General features: G+C 40.2%; 1 protein-coding gene across 4 annotated transcripts in view; it reads left to right on the top strand.

The window, feature by feature from the left end:
- The first annotated feature begins 1062 nt into the window (after positions 1 to 1062).
- Positions 1063 to 20748, top strand: part of kmt2a (lysine (K)-specific methyltransferase 2A) — a 44064-nt gene continuing 24378 nt past the window's right edge. For 2 of the 4 annotated variants that reach the window (XM_026924786.3, XM_026924784.3), the window contains exons 1-3: positions 1063 to 1351; positions 16578 to 16650; positions 16957 to 20297. In XM_026924786.3, coding sequence (XP_026780587.3) covers positions 1106 to 1351; positions 16578 to 16650; positions 16957 to 20297 — 3660 coding nt within the window. In that variant the 5' untranslated portion in view covers positions 1063 to 1105. The remainder of the gene's footprint in view (positions 1352 to 16577; positions 16651 to 16956; positions 20298 to 20748) is intronic. The other 2 variants (XM_053239559.1, XM_026924785.3) reach the window with 2 other exon arrangements.

The raw sequence follows: 20748 nt of genomic DNA, 5'->3' as shown, positions 1-20748 counted from the left end.
GGTTTGGAGTAAATCTGAATGTAGCCTGTGATTATTATTATTATTATTATTATTATTATTATTATTGGTTTTTTTTAATGCCAGCATAGAAAGTGTGCTTAAAATTTCTTGTTCATCTGTTTGCAGAGTCTCACAAGTTATTTGATCACAAAATTTGTTTGTGTTAAAAAAAATAAACCAAAAAAAGCTAATGGCCTTTATAATAATGTTATTTAGTTCTATGTTTTTATAATAGTTGTTTTATTGCAGTTCTGCTGCATTACAGTTGTGTTTAACACAAAAGTAAATATGATTATGAAGGCAGTTTTCTTTTATGAGAATATTCTGATCTGTCTCTGATGTGGTTTGAGAGAATAACATGATTTCCTAGTGGTAAAGCATTATTTCACACAGTGACTTTTCTTTTTCTTTTTTTTTTTTTCTTCTTTAACAGGTTATGCTTGCTCATATAATGAAATATTTTCAGTGAAATGGACTGTGTTGTAACAGGAACCAGTCAGTTATTATTAGTGTATTATTAACATGCAAGGAAAACATGCTATTATTAGCTAGTAATTGGGTTTTTAATGTTTAATAACCATTTCCAAAACATTTCACCCTGTTTAATTTATCAATGCGGTCTGTTGCCATGACAATGTGTACCTGTAAGCACTTCTTAACAGTCTAATGCGCCTGTGATTCATGTGGGGTTTTAAGTATTTATTTATCTGCAAACTGAATTTTTCATATTTTGTTTCTCAAACACTATCCAACTCAAAAAAAAAAAAAAAAAGATGAAGTATTAAAAAGTGGCCTCGGGTTGAAAACTTGCCTTTACTCTTCTGAATAATGTGCTAATACATTGTTGTGTTATGTATGAATGGTTGTGTTATTGAATGTTTGTGCTGTTATTTATTTACGGGTCTTGGGGATATCACTACAGAACCTGCGTAAGACATCATTGAGCGTTTTCTCATCTGAAGTCGGGGTCCATATTTACCGCCACCCCGGAACCTGCATACTGAAGTCTCGCCGCTTGACGAAAGTGGCAGTTCGTTGAAATCGCTGGTTTGGGGCTACGCCCACCGAGCTCCCTGATCCGAGGGCAGGCAGGCAGAGTGTTAAAATGGCGCACAGCTGTCGGTGGCGGTTCCCTGCTCGGCCCGGAGGGAGCAGCAACTCGGGCACTGGGAGAAAAGCGGGCCGGATCCGGGTCACGGCTTCCCTCCGAAATGGCGCAGGAACTCATTCGGCGGCGAGCGGGCTCGGGCCCGGGTTCGACGCGGCGCTGCAAGTGTCCACTGCGATCGGCAACAACCTGCAGAAATTTCGGGATGTTTTGGGCGAGTCGAGCGGCTCCAGCAGCGGGGAGGTAAGCGACACCTTCCATCTGGTTGCCTAGTCGTTCGCTCTCGGCTTTCCTTGGACGAGATCTTGCTGGAATAAGTTGGATTTGGGGAGTTAGCTTGCCTGCTGCACACTCAGCCCTAACAGTTATTTTGCTGCGCAGCAGACACATGCCTCCCATCCATGTGCTGTTTTCCTCTCTAACTGACCTAGCTAGCTCGCTAATCGCCTGAGAGCTAACTTACTGAGAGCTTGACAGCGTATCGAAGAGTAAACAAAATAAATCCCTATTTAATTACGCCTGTTGGCGAGTGCACTTCTTGTGCAGGTGCGTTTAATGGCGGTTTGTGTAGCTATTAATGTACACCAAGGGGAATTGGCCCGTGGAGTACATCCTCAATGTTTTGACAGAATAGACTTTGAGATATAGCGATAGTTATTTGCTAGCTGAATGCTCAGCGTTGCTAGCTATTTAAGCACGGTTTGTTAAGTTTAATACAGACCAGGTGGTGAATTGAAAGTGTGTAATGGCCTAAAAGTGCATAATAGACTTTATATACAACTCTAAATGTAAGCTACATGAAAAAGATAACTAACGAGCTAGCAAGAAAAACAGCAAGCGGGCTAACACACTACTGTCACAGCCTGTGTTGTGTAGTGCAACTAGCAGTGCTTAAAACACACACACAAACACACACACACACATTTAAACTGGATACAAAATGTCGCTTCTCACTCTTTAAAGACTTGGAAATTGTATCTACATGTAGCTACATTATATGTCTGTTTGATTGTTTGTGTGTGTTTTTTTCATATTGGCTAAGTAGTTAGCTTACTACTGTGGGCTCAGCTTAACGAACTCAAAGTGACTGAGCTTGCGTTCAAAATACACACGCCAGAAAAAGAAAGAAAAGAAAAGAAAGGAAAAAAAACTTATCCAGCCAGCATGTATGATATGAAACAATGATAATTTTTCTCGTGAATAAAGCCCATGCTGTGAATGATGTGTATTTGCAAGCGTCCCTGACAGCTTCTAAAACGCTTCTTCTCAGAAACCTGCAAGTTGTTTTGTGTTTATTCCAATTTCTGTCGTTTATTTCATTTCAGCACTGAACTGAAAAGCGAGAGAGGCTTTCTGGAGATCACCTGCCTCTTCTCTGAGCAAACATGTAGTTATTAGTAAAGTAACTAGCTAGTTATTAAGGGCTCATCCGGGCCCTGCAAATAGCGCGATGATGCTAACTAGCTACACAGCTGCCATTATTTTTCTACTGGTTCCTCAGTTAGCAGGTTGGTCGCAAGTACAAACACAACTGTTCAGTTTACTCATCTGTGCAGCCGACATTCATTTAGACATGCTTTTACTGCCTGACAAGATTTGTTTGCGATTTGCTTCAAATGTGTCTCTTTAACAAAAAAAAAAAAACAAACAAACAAAAAAAATGCTGTTTGTGCTAACGTTAGCCTGTTAGCTCGTGCTGATGATGCGCAGGAAAATGGGAGGTGGACATGTTTTTTTTTCCCCCGTAGCACATATTGCGTAGTAACAATATGAATTCGGAGAGAGATGAAATTGCCAGTTACGTTAGCAGAGATGTGGGAAGTGGTGCTGTATGGTCTTATAAGGCGCTGAAGATGAGCTATTAGAGTACTGCAGTAGGAAACGCAGTTATTTGAACAGCGAAAGGCTCCAATAACAGCGTGCCTTTGCTCGCAGCTTGTGCGTGTGGGGGGTGTGTACTGTTACGAAGCAGCTCCCATCTTCCTCCTCCAGTGATGAGGGGGCAGTGCACACTGTACATCACTCTCATAACGGAAACGTGCAGCCAGCTAAACAACACGCACGATTCTACAGCTCTTTCATTTCTTTTGTTTCCAGAGTGTTTAGGGTTTTTTCATTTTTATTTTTTTTAATGCACAGGTTTGCTTAAACTATCCCTGAACATGCCATCTTAAACAACCAGGAATAACAAGTAAGAAATAAAACATCTGGGTGCATCCTGTTACAGGAAAACAATCAACTTGAAGCAGTTACTTTTCCAACCCAGAGTTTACAATAACAGCATGAAGTGTTTTATTCCTCTATACCACAGCAGTTTGCTAATGTTTGCTATTTTTATTTATTAATGAGCCACACATCATGTTTTTTTAACCACTTATGGTTACATACATCATGGCAGCTAACAGTCGTACCCTCAAAAGCCTCTCTCTCTCTCTCTCTCTCTCTCTCTCTCTCTCGTACATTAATACGACGAAAAAATGCAGCTTGTACTACAGAGAAACCGCAGAGTCTTCTGTCCTGAAGATGCAGGAAAACTGATGCACTTTTGACTGTTGCAATGCACTGACACTGGAGACTCCTTACATAAACATTAAATAAATGTCTCCTTCAGAATTATTCAAATCAGTTTTATTTGTATATGCAACAATTGACAGTCACAAAGCAGCTTTACAGCAATATCTAAATTCCGGATATAAAACATTCAGCTAATATAATTATTGGCCTTGGATTATATGGAATGTCTGCCATACAAGCCCCTGGTAACTAAGTTGTTACTATAGAAACGATAATGTATTAGAATGAGCACATTAACATAAGCCTTTGCTTTGCTTTGCAGACAGCACTACTGTCAGAGCTTCTATTATAGAAAATTAATCAACACCTTCTGACCAATCAGATTCAAGAATTCAACAGCACTTTGGTACAAATATAGATGAATAAATGGAAAAGGGTTTATGGATTTTCTTCTTGTTGTTGATGCCAAAGAAGCTGCTAAAATGCTTATAATGTTATAATGCCAGTATTTGTGCCTATGTATTGCCAGAAATATAAAATGTCAGGTGGAATGGCTTTACCATCTCTACCTGCTCTACCATCATCTTACGTAGCATGACTTTAGCCACCTGGCCTGCTGGCTAACTGACAGTAGACTAGTATTTTTGCAGGTAAACACAAGTGAGGTTTTAGTGTCTGGGGCTTTATTTGTGTTAGATTAGTAGTTAATGGTAGCTAAGTAATGTAATAACATAATGGACTTGAGGAAACGAGTGCGTATATGATCATGTAGCGCGCCACGTTTGCGCCCTCAACCAACATAGCTTTGGCTATGTGGTGTTCTGTCCTGGCATTGCACATAAAAGATATTATTCCAGTTCGGCTAGTGTCTTTATTTTCTCTCAACATGTTAAGCTGCAGGTTGACTGCATGTTACGCTAGCAAGAGAGGTAATGGCGGCTTTTTGTAGGACTTTATTTGGGACGGTTTCGTCAGTGTTTCCAAACAACTACATGTTCCTGGTCCTGACAAGATTCTCACCCGATGTGTGTGGTGCAGCAGGTGGTGGGAATCAGAATGAGCAGCACGTCAACGTATATGACACGTCAACATGTTCGATTTTTCGACATTATTTGTCAACATGTTCGAAGTTACAACGCAATGTTGATGTTTCTCAGTATGCTGCCAGACATAGAAGTTGTGTTTTGTGCTCCATGCTAAGTATAATTACAGTGTAATTGCAGTTGAATTGAGACTTTTCTTTGTAATTTACCAACATATCTATGAGGAAAATGTTGATATTCCTGCACTGTAAAACCTGATAAGTTAATATAACTCAAAAAATTAGTTGAAACTGATTACATAAAAAACTTTAAGTGAGAATAACTTAGTTTTGTAAGTCAAAGAAACACTTTTTAATTAAGTAACTTTTACAAATTATTTTTAATTGACACTAACTTGACTTTGCAAGTTATAGAGACAGTTTTTATTAAGTAATTTTTACTTGGTATTTTGTTTCTATTATACAAATCAAAATCAAGTATTGTTAACTTGTACATATTAATTACATGTAACAAAAAGTAATTAGTTGCTCAGTAAAAAAATTGTTAATGTCAAGTTTGCTTGTAGTTTTCAAGTTAGATGAAGCTCTATACACTCTGCTGTAACTTAAAACTTTGCTTAATTGCAACTCAAAATTGTATAACAGAGTGCTTAAAATTGTTTCTGAAACTGATTACATAAATTGTTTTAAGTAGCTTTAACTCAATCTGTTAATCCACACATTTTAACAAAAGATTAATTGACAGAAGGCAATTTAATGACATAGGCAATTTAAATGCAGACTGGACCTATACTGACTGGGTATATTGGCAAGCAACCAATATACTGCACAAAGCTTGTGGATTTTTTTAGCTGTTCCTAAAGGATTAGCTAGTTCAATGTCATCAACATACAAAATCACTATCAATTTCAACTCTCCAGCTGCTGACAGTAACTGATTTTCTTTAAAATATGTTCCATCTTCATGAGATATGTACATCCCAGGTGGAGATGGTTTAACTTCTTGAATCTTGTCAAGAAGATCTGTATTTTTAAACATTGTTTGGAGCATATGTAGTACTGGAACATACACTGCTGTGTGTCCTCTGGAATCTACAGTATATTGCAGTGGCATTACCAGAGGGTAGTTACTCGTCACAAATGTTTTCCTCCTCTTAGCAGTGGACAGCTCTGCACCTTCCGTAGTAGCACTGACAAAAACATTACCTAGCTTCCACTAATTTATTGAGAGAATCATCACTGATAGACTGACCATGCTCTTGCAGAACTCTAATGAACGTCTCTCTCACAAGAGGTTTGGACACTGAAAATATATGTATCAAATTTTCAACTATGTCTTGTATAGCTGTTTCTGATACATGAAGAACACTGTGTATTTTCAAGAACAATGAAGCCAAGTTGTTTCTCAACTGATCTTGCAATTCATTCACATCAGAGTTACAAACAGACTCTGGTGGATTATGCTCAGGAGCATCAAGCTCAGGAGACTTCTGAGAGGGACCAGGCTCATCACATTCAACCTGACTCTGCATTTAGTGGACAGTGTCTATCAAAACAATCTCATTCTTAAAATCTGAGACTTCACAATCTGGATGATTCCTACTTTTGTGGGCATTAAAAGAGGAATACACATTAGTACGGTAGCGACAGTTTTTAAATGGACAATCCACCATCTCGTGTTGTTTTAAATGTGTCCTCAAATGGCTGAGAAGAGTTTTTTCATTAAATGGTTGCTTGAATCCACACGCTCGACAGATTAATGACACACATCCCACCTGACTTTCATCATGCACAACTGTCTTAGAATGTAACCGTGTTAAGTGAATTTTCAAAGCATTTACTGACTGAAATGTGCAGACACAGTCATCATAGAGACAGGGTAATGGACTGACTGTGGAAAAACTACTATGATGCAAACGATAGTGCTCAAGTAACTGTACACTTTTATCAAAGATGGCAACGCAAGGTTTGCACCTCCAAGCCATTGACAATCTATATCTCCCAAAACACCACCACCCACAACTTTAACATACAGTGTGAAACCAATTATGACAGATTTTTAGATTGATTTCAGTGTTTTGAACTAAATATTCAGTCACACTTTAGTAAAAAATATGCAGTATATGTATGATGTTAACTGAACATCAGCTTACCTGATTGAAAACTCCATACATCAACGAGTTGCTTCAGTTTTAGCCTGAAGAGAGAGAATATTGAAAGTTTACCAAGATTTAAATATTTAATTGTTAAACATTAGTGTTCATGTACAATGTTACAAGAAGCTCTCTCAGACTCCACAGTGCAAACTGAGCGCCCCCCCCCCCTTTTTTTTACTGCTAATCCATAGTGACAAATACACAACACTCCACATGTGACTTAGCAAAACTATAAACAAAAGGTTAATTCTACACTCTGAAGTTCAGAACTGAGAGAAAGAGGTTCATGATTTTTTTGTATCATTTAATGACTGTCAGATTATTCAGTGCACTGATAACAAACCCAAATGGTTATAATTAACATGCTTTACAAAGATGCTAAGCACATATTACAGCACTGACATTTTTGCATGAAATTATAGTAAAACCTCTATGCTCACCGTCATGCTAACGAAACATGCCCAAACATGCATGAAAATTAAACATGCATCAGAGGCGCCATTCTGAAGCTCCAGCATTAACAGAAAACTAACGTTATGAGCAGCTGATTCAACGCCACGAATGTTCCAGAATAAAAAATCTACACACACTGCCTCCCACTTTTCGGTTGCTTTTTACGTTTAGCTACACAATATGACTGCATGAGCTCAAATCTTGTCCACCTCTCATATGCATATGAAACTGCTGAGACTCTAAATGCATGTGAAAAAGAAAATAATAAATCATAACACTGAAACATCAACACATGACGTTACTTAACTCATCAGATGAGCACGCTGGGAGAAAAGAGAGAAAATCAGTATAATGGCGATCAGAGCAGTCAGCATGTTGGAGAAGGTTAGCTGGTCCAGCTGAGATAACAGCTGCATGCCTCAGTACGTTTCACCTGAAATGTCTTCAGTGACACTGCAACAATGTATTATATATATATTTGCCCACGAGATGTCCCCTTTTCTGCTTTTACTTTGAAAACTATCCAAGTTGTTCACAGGTTGCAAACTTTTCTCCTCGTTTCTCCACGATGCGCGCAGAGCGAACATGGCGGACTTTCCCGCAGGTTCGCATTTAAAGTGTGTGACGTCGGACAGGAACTGTCAAAATATTTGAGTACAATGACAAAAATTACTCAAAAGACTCAGAGACAGTGCAAATGACTCAGAATATTAAAGGTCAATCAACATTTTTTTTAAATTTGAGTTAACAAAACCCAGTTTCTTTGACAAACTTTGACTGTTTGGTCTTACAGTGTGATGTTTTTGTTTAATTTCCAGTGTCATTCTTTACATTGTTCGTATAAAAGTTGTGCTAGCTATCGACATTGTTTGTCTGTCATTAGCTAGCATATGCTCAACATCCATATTACCCAGTTGCTAAGCAACAGTGTTTTCATGATTTTAACTAAGTGAAAAGCAAACCTGCCATATGTTTGAAAACATAAATTCACAAGTTTCACTTAAGCGCACCATAATGCTCCCTGAAATATTATTTTTTTAAACAGAAATACTGAGCAAATCCTTGTTGTAAATAGAAAAATGTAAATTTTGCACTTTAACAATTCTCTGGAAATTGGCAGACTTTTAATTCTGTTTTTCTGACACTTTGACAATTTGGAACAAGGATCTCCAAGGAACTCCATCTGCTCCAGCCAGACTCTGAAAGTGCATATGAGTAAAATAAGAATAGGAGATCCCAATGGAACTTGCGGCTTATGAAAGTTGCGTCCACAGTGTTGTGGTTTCATTCAGAGGGGGATGTTGCGCCTGGCCGGGATTGTTCAGGATCATCACGGCCTGCTGAGCGCACACAGCAGCTTGAGGCCAGCATAAACAGAAGGACACAAAGTCCTAAATTCAAATTCTGTTTCTTGTGTCTGCTGGGTCTGAACATTTTGTAAACAGAAGAGTGACAGTACCCCTAAACCCAAAAATGTGACTTTGCTCCTCTTGGATGGCTTCTTCTGATTAAAATTGTTAAAGTGCAATAGTCACCAATTTCTGTTTGGGGAAAAAACAAAATTCAGGGAGCATTATGGGTCTTAATTGGAAAATCCTACTTATCTGAGAATTTAATGTATATTGTAGAATGCACCTTTTTGATGTGTTATTTCCTCTTCTCTAAATCTTTTCAGTCATCCAGGTCAGTTCAAATGCCTTGTTGTATTAAGTCAAGGTGTCTAGACTGATTGTAACATGTTTATAACACAGGTCCAGTAACCTACTCAACTATAAGGCAGTATTTTCTTGTGAGCACAAAAATGGCTTCAAAATTTGACTGTTGGCGAGTCATGAAGTGGAATATATATATATTTGCCCACATTTGACTTTCCTCTTAGTATCCAGACTAAGCATTGCTTCCCAAAGTAGAATGTAGATCACTATCAAGGCCTTGTACAAAAGTCGACTTGAATAGATACAACAAATGAATGCTTTGCTCCACTGGTTTCAAACGAATGGCGTAGCTTTATGCAGAGGGAAAAGGTCCAGCAGGTGTTTGGCCTATTTATGTGGAGAGGGTCTGTCTCCCCCAGACAGCGTGTGGATCATAGCAGGCAGCTTTGTGTCTGCTTTTATTCCAGCCTTTAAGAAACGCAAGAGGCTGAAAGAGCACAGGCGGGGATATCAAAGGGTGAAGAGCAAGCCCTCCTCCTCCCCCAGGGACAGTGCTTGGACACATGCACTCCCATCCATGGTTTTATTCTACTTTGTTTTGTAGGCAGGCAGTCAGAGGAGTTTAACTCCACCGTTTGTAGTTTGTAGGGTGGGTGGTTGGGTGGGGGTCAGCCATTTGACTGTGTAGAGCCCTTGTTTTTAATTTTTATGTCCCACGTTACACCTAGCATGTGGCATGGCTTTGTTTTTTTCCTCCCCAAATCGCGCCTCTCTCTCTTAAGACAACATCTTTCCAGTTGTGTGGGTGTTAGGTGCTGGAACATGCTGCCTGTGCAGACTCAGACTGAGTGGTAAATGGGCAATGAGAAGCAGAATGCATGTGTTTCAGTTGCATAATGCAAAGGAAAATTTCTCCAGGTACTTTTGAAGTCTTTTGAAAGTGTAGCTAATGGCAAATTAAAGTTGTCAGGAATTCCCCTTCTTTTATAGTGTTATGTTGGGGGTGGTGAATGTTACTTACTCTCCGTTGTGCCCTTTCCTTTTGCAGTTTTATCTTCCTAACAGTAATCTGTCTTGTTATAAAATATTATAGTGCCCCCTAATTATGTATTATGCATATTTACACTAGTAGTAAATTAGAATCTTGAAAAAAACAAAACAAAACAGTGTTTGTTTTCTTTGTTGAGGTTTCATTAACAGAATCTGATCCAAATGCATTTGCCAAAACTCTGAATCCTTTGGGACAATACTTGCCATTTATCTGTAGGTTCTATATATTCTATCAGATATCCAGGGGTTTAAAGTTAAACATCAGTTATGTTATTTGCTGTAGGCTTGTGCAGTGATTATAGGGGTTTTTATACGTTTTGTATCATTGGTCACACACAGTAGTATAATTATGCCCTATTTTCAGGAGTGCAGCTTCCGTGCACTTCCCAGTTTATGCCTTGTTCTTGAGTTAACTGCCATGTTGAACTTTCCTGGGTTTGTGACCATCTGCTTAGGGTGGGATACGTCACGACCCTCTGTAAACAAATAGCCTGCTTGTTAACCTTTTGTTAACTGAAGCTGACAGATGGCCCAAAAGTTACATGTATGAATGGGGAGCATCTTGCTCAATTTAAGCATAATCTTTAGAGAAGAAGTGTCAGGATTCTTTAAAAATGTGTTCAGATTTTCATTACTTAAAAGTTTTAATGGAGAATTAAAAAAAACAAAAAAAAACAACAGATGATGAATCTAAGTTCTAGTTTGAACAGTTTTGCATCAATGCACAAAACAATAATTCTACCTTTACAAAATTTTGTGTATAATTGGCTTTAATCAAAGCAAAGAGACGTTACATATCTAGCAAAACATTATTGATTTGTCCTTATTTACTTAATAAATAATGGTTGATGCTTTATGCATGGACTGATTTTGATAAGCATTTTTTTCATGACTCAAAGGCTTATGCAGAGTAATACGCATATAGTAGCATCACTATTTTATAATTTTAAAACTTTTGATTTTTCGTTCTTGTTTATTGGACTGTGTGAAGCACACTGTGGCATTTGATGGAAATTTGATTGGAACTGGCAGCGCAAGTTACAGAGAAAACAATATGATCACCTCTAAAGTATGGAAATGCCTTACGTTATACTACACTGTTTGCCTCATGACATAACTTTGAGTGAAACATCATTAGTGTAAAGCAGCAGTGCAGACAGATCCTCTCTCTCTTGCTGCCTCATTCACACAGCTGAAAGTCAAGCACATGTCCCATCATTCACTATAACCAACAGTTTATATGTTGAAAAGAGATTTGCATGTTGACATATTGATTAAATTACACTGCAATTGTAATGCTATTGGCTATATCAGCAAACACAAAGCAAAAACCAGGCACTGTGAATCGGTACCGAGATCCCCCGGGAAATGACAGTGGTCAGAAATGGAATATTATGGAGCAAATAGAAACAAACACACAGCCAGTATTACTGCTGTTGAGTAACAGAATTCAATAATTGATGAGGCCATGGTTTCTACTCTGTACCAGAAAATCCTGAAGGAGAATGTCTGGGCATCGGCCTGTGATGTCAAGCCCAAGCACAGTTGGGTTATGCAGCAAGACAACGATCTGAAGCACAAGAGAAAATCCACCTCTGAATGGCTCAAAAGAATTAAAGTTAAGTTAAGGTTTTGGAGTGGCCTAGTCAAGGTCTTGACTTTGAGAACGCTGAACCCTGTTGAGATGGTGTGGCAGGACCTTAAACAGGCAGTTCATGCTCTCCAGTGTGGCTGAATTAAAGCAATTCTGCAAAGAAGAGCAGGCCAAAATTATCCCAGAGCAATGTGAAAGACTGATCTCCAGTTATTGGAAGCGTTTGGTTGCAGTTGTTGCTGATAAATGAGCTATTAATGCTGCATTTGATCTCTCTGGAAAGGGGGAGATCGGGAAACTTAGAAGTATGTGAATTTCGACCTCTGTGCATTCAGGCTGTAGAGCTATAGCTATAGGTGTTGCATAACCCTTTCCCTAAATTCGATAAATTAATTGATCATTTAAAAGCTCTTTTGTGTTACCTCACTTTCTCATCATCTTGTATTACAACTGGTATAAGGATCTGAAACCAGTTAGTGTGACAAATATGCAAAAATAGAGGAAATCAGAAGGGGTAAATATGGCACTATACAAAAATACACATTTGTAATACTTTATCTTTAATTTATTTGGGGATTTAATTCAATTTTCGTTAATAGCCTACTGTTTGTGTATCTCTTATTTTTGATATTTGCAAATTATGCAACAAAAATACCACTCAAGTGTGTCAAAGATTTTTATTTTTAATGCATGTGCATGCTGGTAGGTGGGTGGGCGAGTGTGGAAAGATGAAGAAAAGAATAGCAAAATCATTGTTTAGAGTTTGCTCTGACCCATTTGCTACAGTGTCCCTTCCCTTACACTTGGAGCAGGTGTCTGCAGGTTAGCCATGCTGGGTGACACTTCGTTGTTTCCAGTATCTCCGAGCTTGTTGTCTGTTTCAGCCCGTGGGCACTGATTCAGCAGCTCAGCCTGCAGTGGAGAGTCAGGAAGTTGGAGTGTGCGGGCGGTGTTGTTTAGATTAGCTTTTCATATGTGCTCTAAGCTTCTTTATCTCAGCAGCTGCGGTTGCTGTTCAAATCTGTGATGTGCACATCATACTTCCTCCTCTTTCTCTCGCTGGGTGTTGTTTACATCTTGCAATGTGTGACATGTACTGGATGTCCTGAGAGAGAGTGAGAAAGTGCACCCGCAAGGCAGAGTTGCACTGTCATTTAGAGCTACTCATGCTGTCATAGTGACTCAGAGCTGCGGTACTACACTGCAATCCTTCTTTAAACACTACAATCCTACCAACACATTTCAGTTCATAGGAGGTAAGTAGGATACGAACGTTTATGAATGATAACTCATTTGCAATTAATTATGTAATAAATGTATACTAATAAAAACATTTCCTAGTCAGATTGTTGTGGCTGAAGAGGGCATTTTGTTATGGTGATATTTTCACCATATCTGCCCATTAATATTCATGTTCTTAACGTTATTTCTGAGTCGTTTGACATAACAGTGTATGACATTAACACCACCTACGGGGCTACTATGCTCATGGGAGCATGTTCAAATCATATTCATGTTTTCCTGTGGATGGAGATATTTTCAGAAATTCAAGGGTAAAACCTATGTTTTCAAAAACATCAGTGTACATGCAGATGAGACCTCAGGTGCCTTTGTTAATACTACAGTAATCATATTTCATGTGCTTCAGTTACATCACAACCATCTACTAGTACTATAAATGACAGATTTTTACAGGGCCACACCTGAGGTACTGAAATAAAAAGATCAACTAGCCATCATTTTTATTTAATGTTCATGTGCTATGTGATTTATGGGTGCATTCACATATGCAATATTTAGTTCAATTGCAACAAATCCTGGTCTGTTTGCCTCTCATGGCGTGGTTCATTTAGGCAGGTCAGAACACAGCAGTCTCGCTCAGGTGCTGGCTCGGTGCTGGGCATCAGTTCAAAATGTTCAATACCAATACCAAAAAAAAAGACCTTTTTTCAATACCTTTGCTGTAATTGTGACAATCAGTAAGGCACACTTTATTGTAACTACTGCTGATCAGACAGCCTGTACTGCTGACATACAGCTAGTTAGCCCAAAGCTTTAACAGCTGTAACCCTTTAACAGTAAATCTGGTTATTGTTCTGTGACCATCCTCTGAACTGACATCCTTGACTTTTCTGCTGTAGTGAAAGGTGTGGTTTCCCAATGGATGACCACATTAGTTGGGGAAGAACTGGCCCCAACACTAAACATTTGTTTTTCGGCATCTCTGGCCACAATAGAGCAGTGTTGTTCTTCATGCAGTCAAAAACTATGCAGCTTTTTGGCTGAGACTTAATCCTATGTTTGATCAGGTTTGGTGTATTACCTAATTACTAAGAGGTTAAGGCATTTATTGCACCAGGAAGTGTCCTTATCCATGGTATCCCCTGTAACATACATTATTATGGCCAAACATCTTTTAGGTATTGCAAAGATGCACCAATTTTTTCTGCATCTTTCGGCACTCTGTAGTACCAAAATGTTCCCGTTACTGCTTTTACAAGTACAAACAGTCGACACTGCCTGAAACATGTGCACAACTCACCCTAGACTGGTTTGAATACATTGAGAGCATGATTTGACCCTGATTTAACCCAACTGTATGAAGTGAACAAAAATGTTGTGTATTATGGTTTGCGGGTAGCATTTTATAAGATGCGAGGTACAAACTGAGCCAAAGAATATGGTGGTGGTGGTGGTGGATGTGATGATGATGATGGATACAGTTAATAAAATTTCTGATGCTTGCCAAAGGTTCGTTTACATTTTCCATTGCTATATTTCTGACCAAAAAGGCCTGAGGCCTCAGCCTTTCCCACATACTATACTGCTCAGCTTTATTTGGTTTTATTCCAGCCCCATTTACACCTGGTATTAACACATGTCTCAAATGATCAGTTTACAAGTGGTCAGTCGACCACTGATTACTTCTGATCACATTCTTGTCTAGAGACTTTAGCAGATTTGGCATCACTTCAAAAAAGGCTCCAGCATTACTAGCATTAAGCTGTTGGATGGCATTTCTTGATTAAATCATTAGGCAGTCACTGAAAGCTTTACATGTAGGTTACTATCAATGACAGACTTTTGCAGCTTTTGCTCAAGTAATCACATTTCATGTGCCATATTCATCAATAACACAAAGTAAATGTTCATGTTTGCCATTTTGGTTTGATAAAAACACAGGGAACAAAATGATTGAATGCAATTTGATTAATAACAGGTTTTTAATTTTTTACTCATTATTTACAGCCTACCGAGAAATGTACATACAGGTGGACTTTAGTGGAACAGGCACAGTGAGTTCAAAAATAAAGGGAATTATGACCTACCTAAACTGTTGTGACAGAATTAGATCATAAGAACTATATATGGCTTTTGTAATAAGTGTTCCTCCTGGGCTCCCTAGAGGTGGGAGAGAGGTAGGCTGCAAAATAGTATGTAGGCCTGTAGCACTGTAAGATGCACCCATCTTGTTTGTACAGCTTACCCTGTAGGATAAATGTGGACCTACTGTAGACCAACTTGTGCTTTGTAGCAGGCATCTGAAATACTACATGCACATTAACAGAGCAGTTGATATTTTTAAATGTGTATGTCAAGTTAGCTGCATGTTGAGCAAAATTAAAACAGATTTAGTTCATTTTTATCACCTGATGCATTAGACCCAGTATATATTTAAAAAAAAAAGTATAGATCAATATTTAAAATAAACAGACCAACTTGTGCATAAAACTGCCATCTTTTCTTACAGAAGCACCCATTTAATTACAGGAACACAGCATTTTCCTGTCTATGTGGTAAAATATGCAGCAGATAATAATAGAATAATAACTAAGTAAGCATGCATTTAAGTATTATTTAAAAAAAATAATAACATACACCATGCATTACATAAACAGGGGTGGACAAATGAAAAAAACCTGTGTGCTGCCCAGTCACATGTTTTTGTTGCCTGGAAACCAGTGACGTTCTATGACATTTTTGAGCTTCATTCCTATGTATATTGCTCAGATTTCCACATCCCTGCCTTTTTGTGGTTCTGAAAGCATTGCCTGTCATCTGTGCAAGCTAATTAATTTGACTAGTACAAATAGTTCCCACTGATGACCTGATCACGTCTTCAGTTGATGTGTGCACTGCAGCATGTGGTGGGATTCAGGAATAAATATTGCATGCCAAAGCAAGGTGCGTCATGCTACAAATATATGAACTACCCAGAGGACAATGTTTAAACATTCATATCAATGAGCAGGATTTTTTTCTTTGTCTGATTGTTGAATGTGAAAAAATGCAGGTGCTTGCTTTATCAGCATCTTTCTGTACCCACTTGTCCTTCATGCAACTGTGTAAAAACTGGTAGCCCTATTCATTCCAGTTGCTAAGCTAGGGATTTGTGCACCCCTACATGAACCAATGAGGGTGAAAATTGTTACTTGCTTAAGCTAAGGCCACTTAATTAATTAATTTAATCATTAATTTTAATGTTTAATATATTTACAGTATGTATTTATAGATAGATAGTGAGAGAGATTATTTTTAGGCTTCCCAATACATAGACCAAATCCCTGATGGCTTCCTATTGACTACATACGCTCACTACATAGCGTATAATATGGTATTGTAGAACTTAATGGAGATTCAGCCACAGAGACAGGGCGACTTCAATAAGTACCCACTGGAATTTTATTTACTTGCATGTATATTACTTCTGTCAACCTGTTTTTAAATACTTTTAAGATTTTCAGAACTTTAGGGATTCTTTAGTATAAAGAATAGTATAACTTTTAAGCACTGAACTATTTCATGAAACCATGACAGTTTTTTACATTGCTGTTACAGAGGTTTAGGTTTGAATAAAGGTGTCACAGTGCAACTCTGTTCTGCAACCTCAGGCTGAATGTAGCTAAATGAATCAACTTTGTGGTGATCATCTTGAAATTTGTATTGATCATATTACCTGTATTATGTATTACATGCTGATTGCATCTCCGTGTTTATTTTTATAGGAAGATGCATTTGAAGGTTTTGATACAGTCATTGAAAATGGAAGAGTACATAGTCCTGGGTGGACCTCAACAGGTGAAGTATCTTGAACATATATATTTTTAGCCATAATTTACTAGAGCCATATTTAGCACACATAAAATCTCTTTCCCTTTTCTTGTTAATATATTATTCTTGATGGAACATTCTTTCTAGGTTTTAAAAAAATGATAATTGAATTAATTTAACTAGCATATCCTAGCAACTAGGATAAAAGCATAAATTGACCTTTGATTGATTGTAATCTTTTTCGTAGCTTGTAATAATTATACAATTTGCCACAAAGGCAATCTCCAATAAGAAATGTATTTCAGTTTCTAAATGTTATACTTTGTTTGTTAGCTAAATTGTCTCATGAGAAGAAGCCAAGAGGCCGCCCCCCAAGATGTTCGACTGTGCAGAAATTGGCTACACGTGTTGAACCTCATCCTCTGTCTGTCATCACAACTCCACCCACAGAGAAGGTAAAGCGGCCACCAGGCAGACCTCCTGGCTCTGGGGAAAAAAGAAGAGGCCGTCCTCCTGCATCTAGTAACCAGAGAACCTGGCTGCAATGTGGACAAGCTTTACCAAGTGACAGCAGGGATGCTGGACTGGAGCACAGCTGCAGTTCAGCACTTCGCAAGGACATTGTGGAAGATGACAAGGAAAGAAAGGCTGCAAAGAGAACTCCCCTTGGATCTGTTCAGCAGCAGGAATCTGAGGGCAAGTTAGCAAAAGTGGGCCGTGATTCAAAGGTGACCAAACTGAAGCGGATGCAGGATGTCAAAGTGAAGCCCCTTAAGTCTGGACTTTTAAAGGGTGTCTCAGTTCCCTCTGTGTTAAGACCGAAGCGTGGCAGACCTCCTTCTGCTGAGCGCCGCAAAGCTGAGATTGCTGCTGCTTCATTGGCCCTGGAGTTGTCCCCATCTGAGTCTGGCACTGCCAAACATAAGACCTTCAGTGTTCGCCTAGAAGAGGATATGGATCCCCGCTCTACACAGCATCTCAAGCTCAGGGCCTCTCATTCTGCCGATGAACGCACTACCCCAGATTCCCCAGGTTCCGAATCAGTTGTCAATCCAACCACACCTCCAAAACTCGGAAGTCGTTTGGGTTTACGGCAAAGTCCTCGCCATATCAAGCCTGTGCGCACTGTCCCACCTTCCAAACGCACCGATGCCACTATTGCAAAGCAGTTACTGCAGCGGGCTAAAAAAGGGGCACGCAAAAAGAAACTGGAGGCAGTGGGTACTCAGGGAGCGGCAGCTATTGAATCTGGTATTAGGAGGAGAACAAGAACACAGCTGAAAAACATTCGACAGTTCATAATGCCTGTGGTGAGTACAGTGTCCTTGCGGATTATTAAGACTCCTAAGCGCTTCATTGAAGATGAATTTGGTGCCCCTCCCCCACACATGAAAATTGCACGCTTAGATTCTACTGTGCCAGCTTCAGTCACCCATCCCTCAACAACATCCTCCACACTTGTTTCCACTGCTCCAAGTACAACTGGAGCTGTGGCCATCTCTGGGGCAGGACCGCCTGTCGATACCTTCCCTCCCCCTCCGCCCCCTGCCCCCCCTGCCAGTGCCACTGTTGCAACAGGAAGTCTTCTCAGTAACAATAGCTGCAACAGTAATGGGCGTTTCAGTAGCAGTGCAGCATCTTGTGGCTCCAGTGCAGTGTCACAACATTCCTTCCAGCTCTCCTCGGGAGAGTCTTCACGCTCCAGCAGCCCCAGTCTAGATGACTCCTCTTGTGACTCGCAGATTTCAGATGGCACCCAGGTGCTCTCAGAGGAGCCTGACCATTCCCCTTCCTCTCAGGGAGAGAGGGAGGCCAGTCTGCACCATTCCCCACGCCCACTGTCCCCACCATCTGAGCCTGAGACAGAGCACATGGTGTTAATGGAGCCAAACAGGCGAGGACGCAGAGGTCAAGGCCTTAAGAGAGGCAACTTTGTGTCACGTGGTCGGAGCAATCTGATCAGCAATAGGAAAAGAGCCATCATCAGCCCTGCCACAGGTGTAATGATGTCCTCTTCTCAGGCAGGGTCCCAGCAGGCCTCTTCTACTGCTTCTTCATCCTCTTCTCCACCACCACCTCCTCTTCTTACTCCACCTCAGCCTCCCCAGTCAGGCTCATCCAGTGTATCTGCCATTAGTGAACATCACCCCCACTCTCCATGGATTATGCCCCATCCTATTGCCCCTTTCCTGCCTACTCCTCCGATAATCCCTGGTTCACACGACAAACGCCGTGCCATACTGCGAGAGCCCACGTTTCGCTGGACATCTTTGTCACGCATAGAGCAGCAATACTTCTCTTCTGCCAAGTATGCAAAAGAGGGCCTTATTCGTAAACCTATATTTGATAACTTCCGCCCTCCGCCACTCACAGCTGAAGATGTGGGACTGATGCCTCCTGGACCTGGAGGAGGGGGAGTGGCACCAGGAGGGTTCCCTGCAGCAGGTAGTACATCTGGGGCAGGTACTAGGCTGTTTTCTCCTCTACATCATCATCATCACCAGCATCCCTCATCTCGTTTTGAGCCTCCACTTCATAAACGCAGCCCACTGCTCCGTGCCCCTCGCTTTACTCCCAGTGCTGCCCACTCCCGCATTTTTGAGTCAGTCACTCTGCCATCATCCTCGGGTAGCAGCCCTAGCTCTCAATCCCCTCTCCAGGCCACACCACCATCAAACAGGCTGCCACGACGCAGGAAGAAGAGAACATTTGGGCATTCCCGCATACAATCCAGATCACCCTCGCACTCCATGACCACCAGGAGCAGTCAGTCAGGAGCCCAGACTGGAAAGAGTTCTGCTGAACTCTCTGCACTATCTAGCTCTGTTCCTACAAGTGTGACTGGCAATTCCAGCCCTTTACCTGGGATTGCAGTCAGTCCAGTTGCTCCAAGTGCCTTACCTCAAGCCCCTTTCAATACATTCTCATCAAGTTCTCTTGGTCCCATTAGTCATAGAGCCTCCGATGTTCGAAGAGTGGATGTGGGCCTTGGTGGTGGTGGGAGTTCTGCCTCTTCCTCATCACAGCTCTTCCCTCGTTTTGCTTCCAGTCCCCAAGGTTCAAGTGGGGGCACTGGAAAAATAGGGAGAGAGAGGAGTGTCTCAGCTTCAAGAGATACCCTTTCCAAGGAGAAAGATAGAGAGACAGAGAGAAGTAGAGACCGTGGAAAGGAAAATAAAAAAGAGGCAAAAAAAGATTGGGAAAGAAGAGGGAAGAGCCTTGCTTCAGATGGCCCTACTAATTCCACTGCAAGCCTTTTTGCAGTGGATGGCAAGGATGTTGAGGAAACTTTCAGCCAGAAAAAGACTCCTGGGCAAAAGAAATCTGTTTCTGTTGATTCTGGTGCAGAGACCCCGTCAGTTGACACAAATGTAATCCAACCAGCAAGGGCGTTGTTATCTAAAGGACGTGTGTACAAAAAAGGCAGATTGCCAGAAAAAGGTATGGAAGCTGATGAAATAGAGAAGAACAAAGAGAGATCTAGCGCACCTGTCCCACACATTCATTCCAGAAAACTCCCCTCTACGCCATCCCTAGGTTCCATGCTTGCCCTTGCTGAAAAACAGCCAGCCACAGACAGGCGTGTGGCAGGCCTCCTGAAAAAGGCTAAAGCCCAGCTCTTTAATATAGAAAAGAGCAAGTCCTTGAAACCAGTGGATCAGCCTAAAGTGCAGGTTGGTGTTCATGAATGGTGTTCATCTTATTTTCAAATGTGCTTGCTTGTCTTATTTTGAAAATAATAATCTAAAATATTTGACATTAGCTAGTTATGGACAGAAAATGGTAGTCATGTTGTGTACTGTGATCATGTCTAGTCAATTTTTTTTGTTAAACAGGAACCTTGCTATGTTTTTAACCTGATCATTAGTGAAATTTTGTTCTTTGATTATTTTTTCAGTTAGTGTTGTCATGTCATTTTGTCTCTTATCTATATCTTTGTCAATGTCCACTTTATTAGAAAGACCTGTACACTTGCTCATTCATGCAATTATCTAATCAACCAGCCATGTGGCCGCAGCACAATGCATAAAATTACACAGATACAGGTCAAGAGCTTCAGTTAGCCTAATGTTCAAACATAGGAATGGGGAAGAACACAGATGCAGAGTAAGAGCATCAGTTAAG

This window comes from Pangasianodon hypophthalmus, chromosome 14 (assembly GCF_027358585.1).
Source record: "Pangasianodon hypophthalmus isolate fPanHyp1 chromosome 14, fPanHyp1.pri, whole genome shotgun sequence".
Taxonomy (NCBI): Eukaryota; Metazoa; Chordata; class Actinopteri; order Siluriformes; family Pangasiidae; genus Pangasianodon; species Pangasianodon hypophthalmus.
The sequence above is the reverse complement of the archived record's forward strand: the minus strand, read 5'-3'. Positions and strand labels throughout refer to the sequence as shown.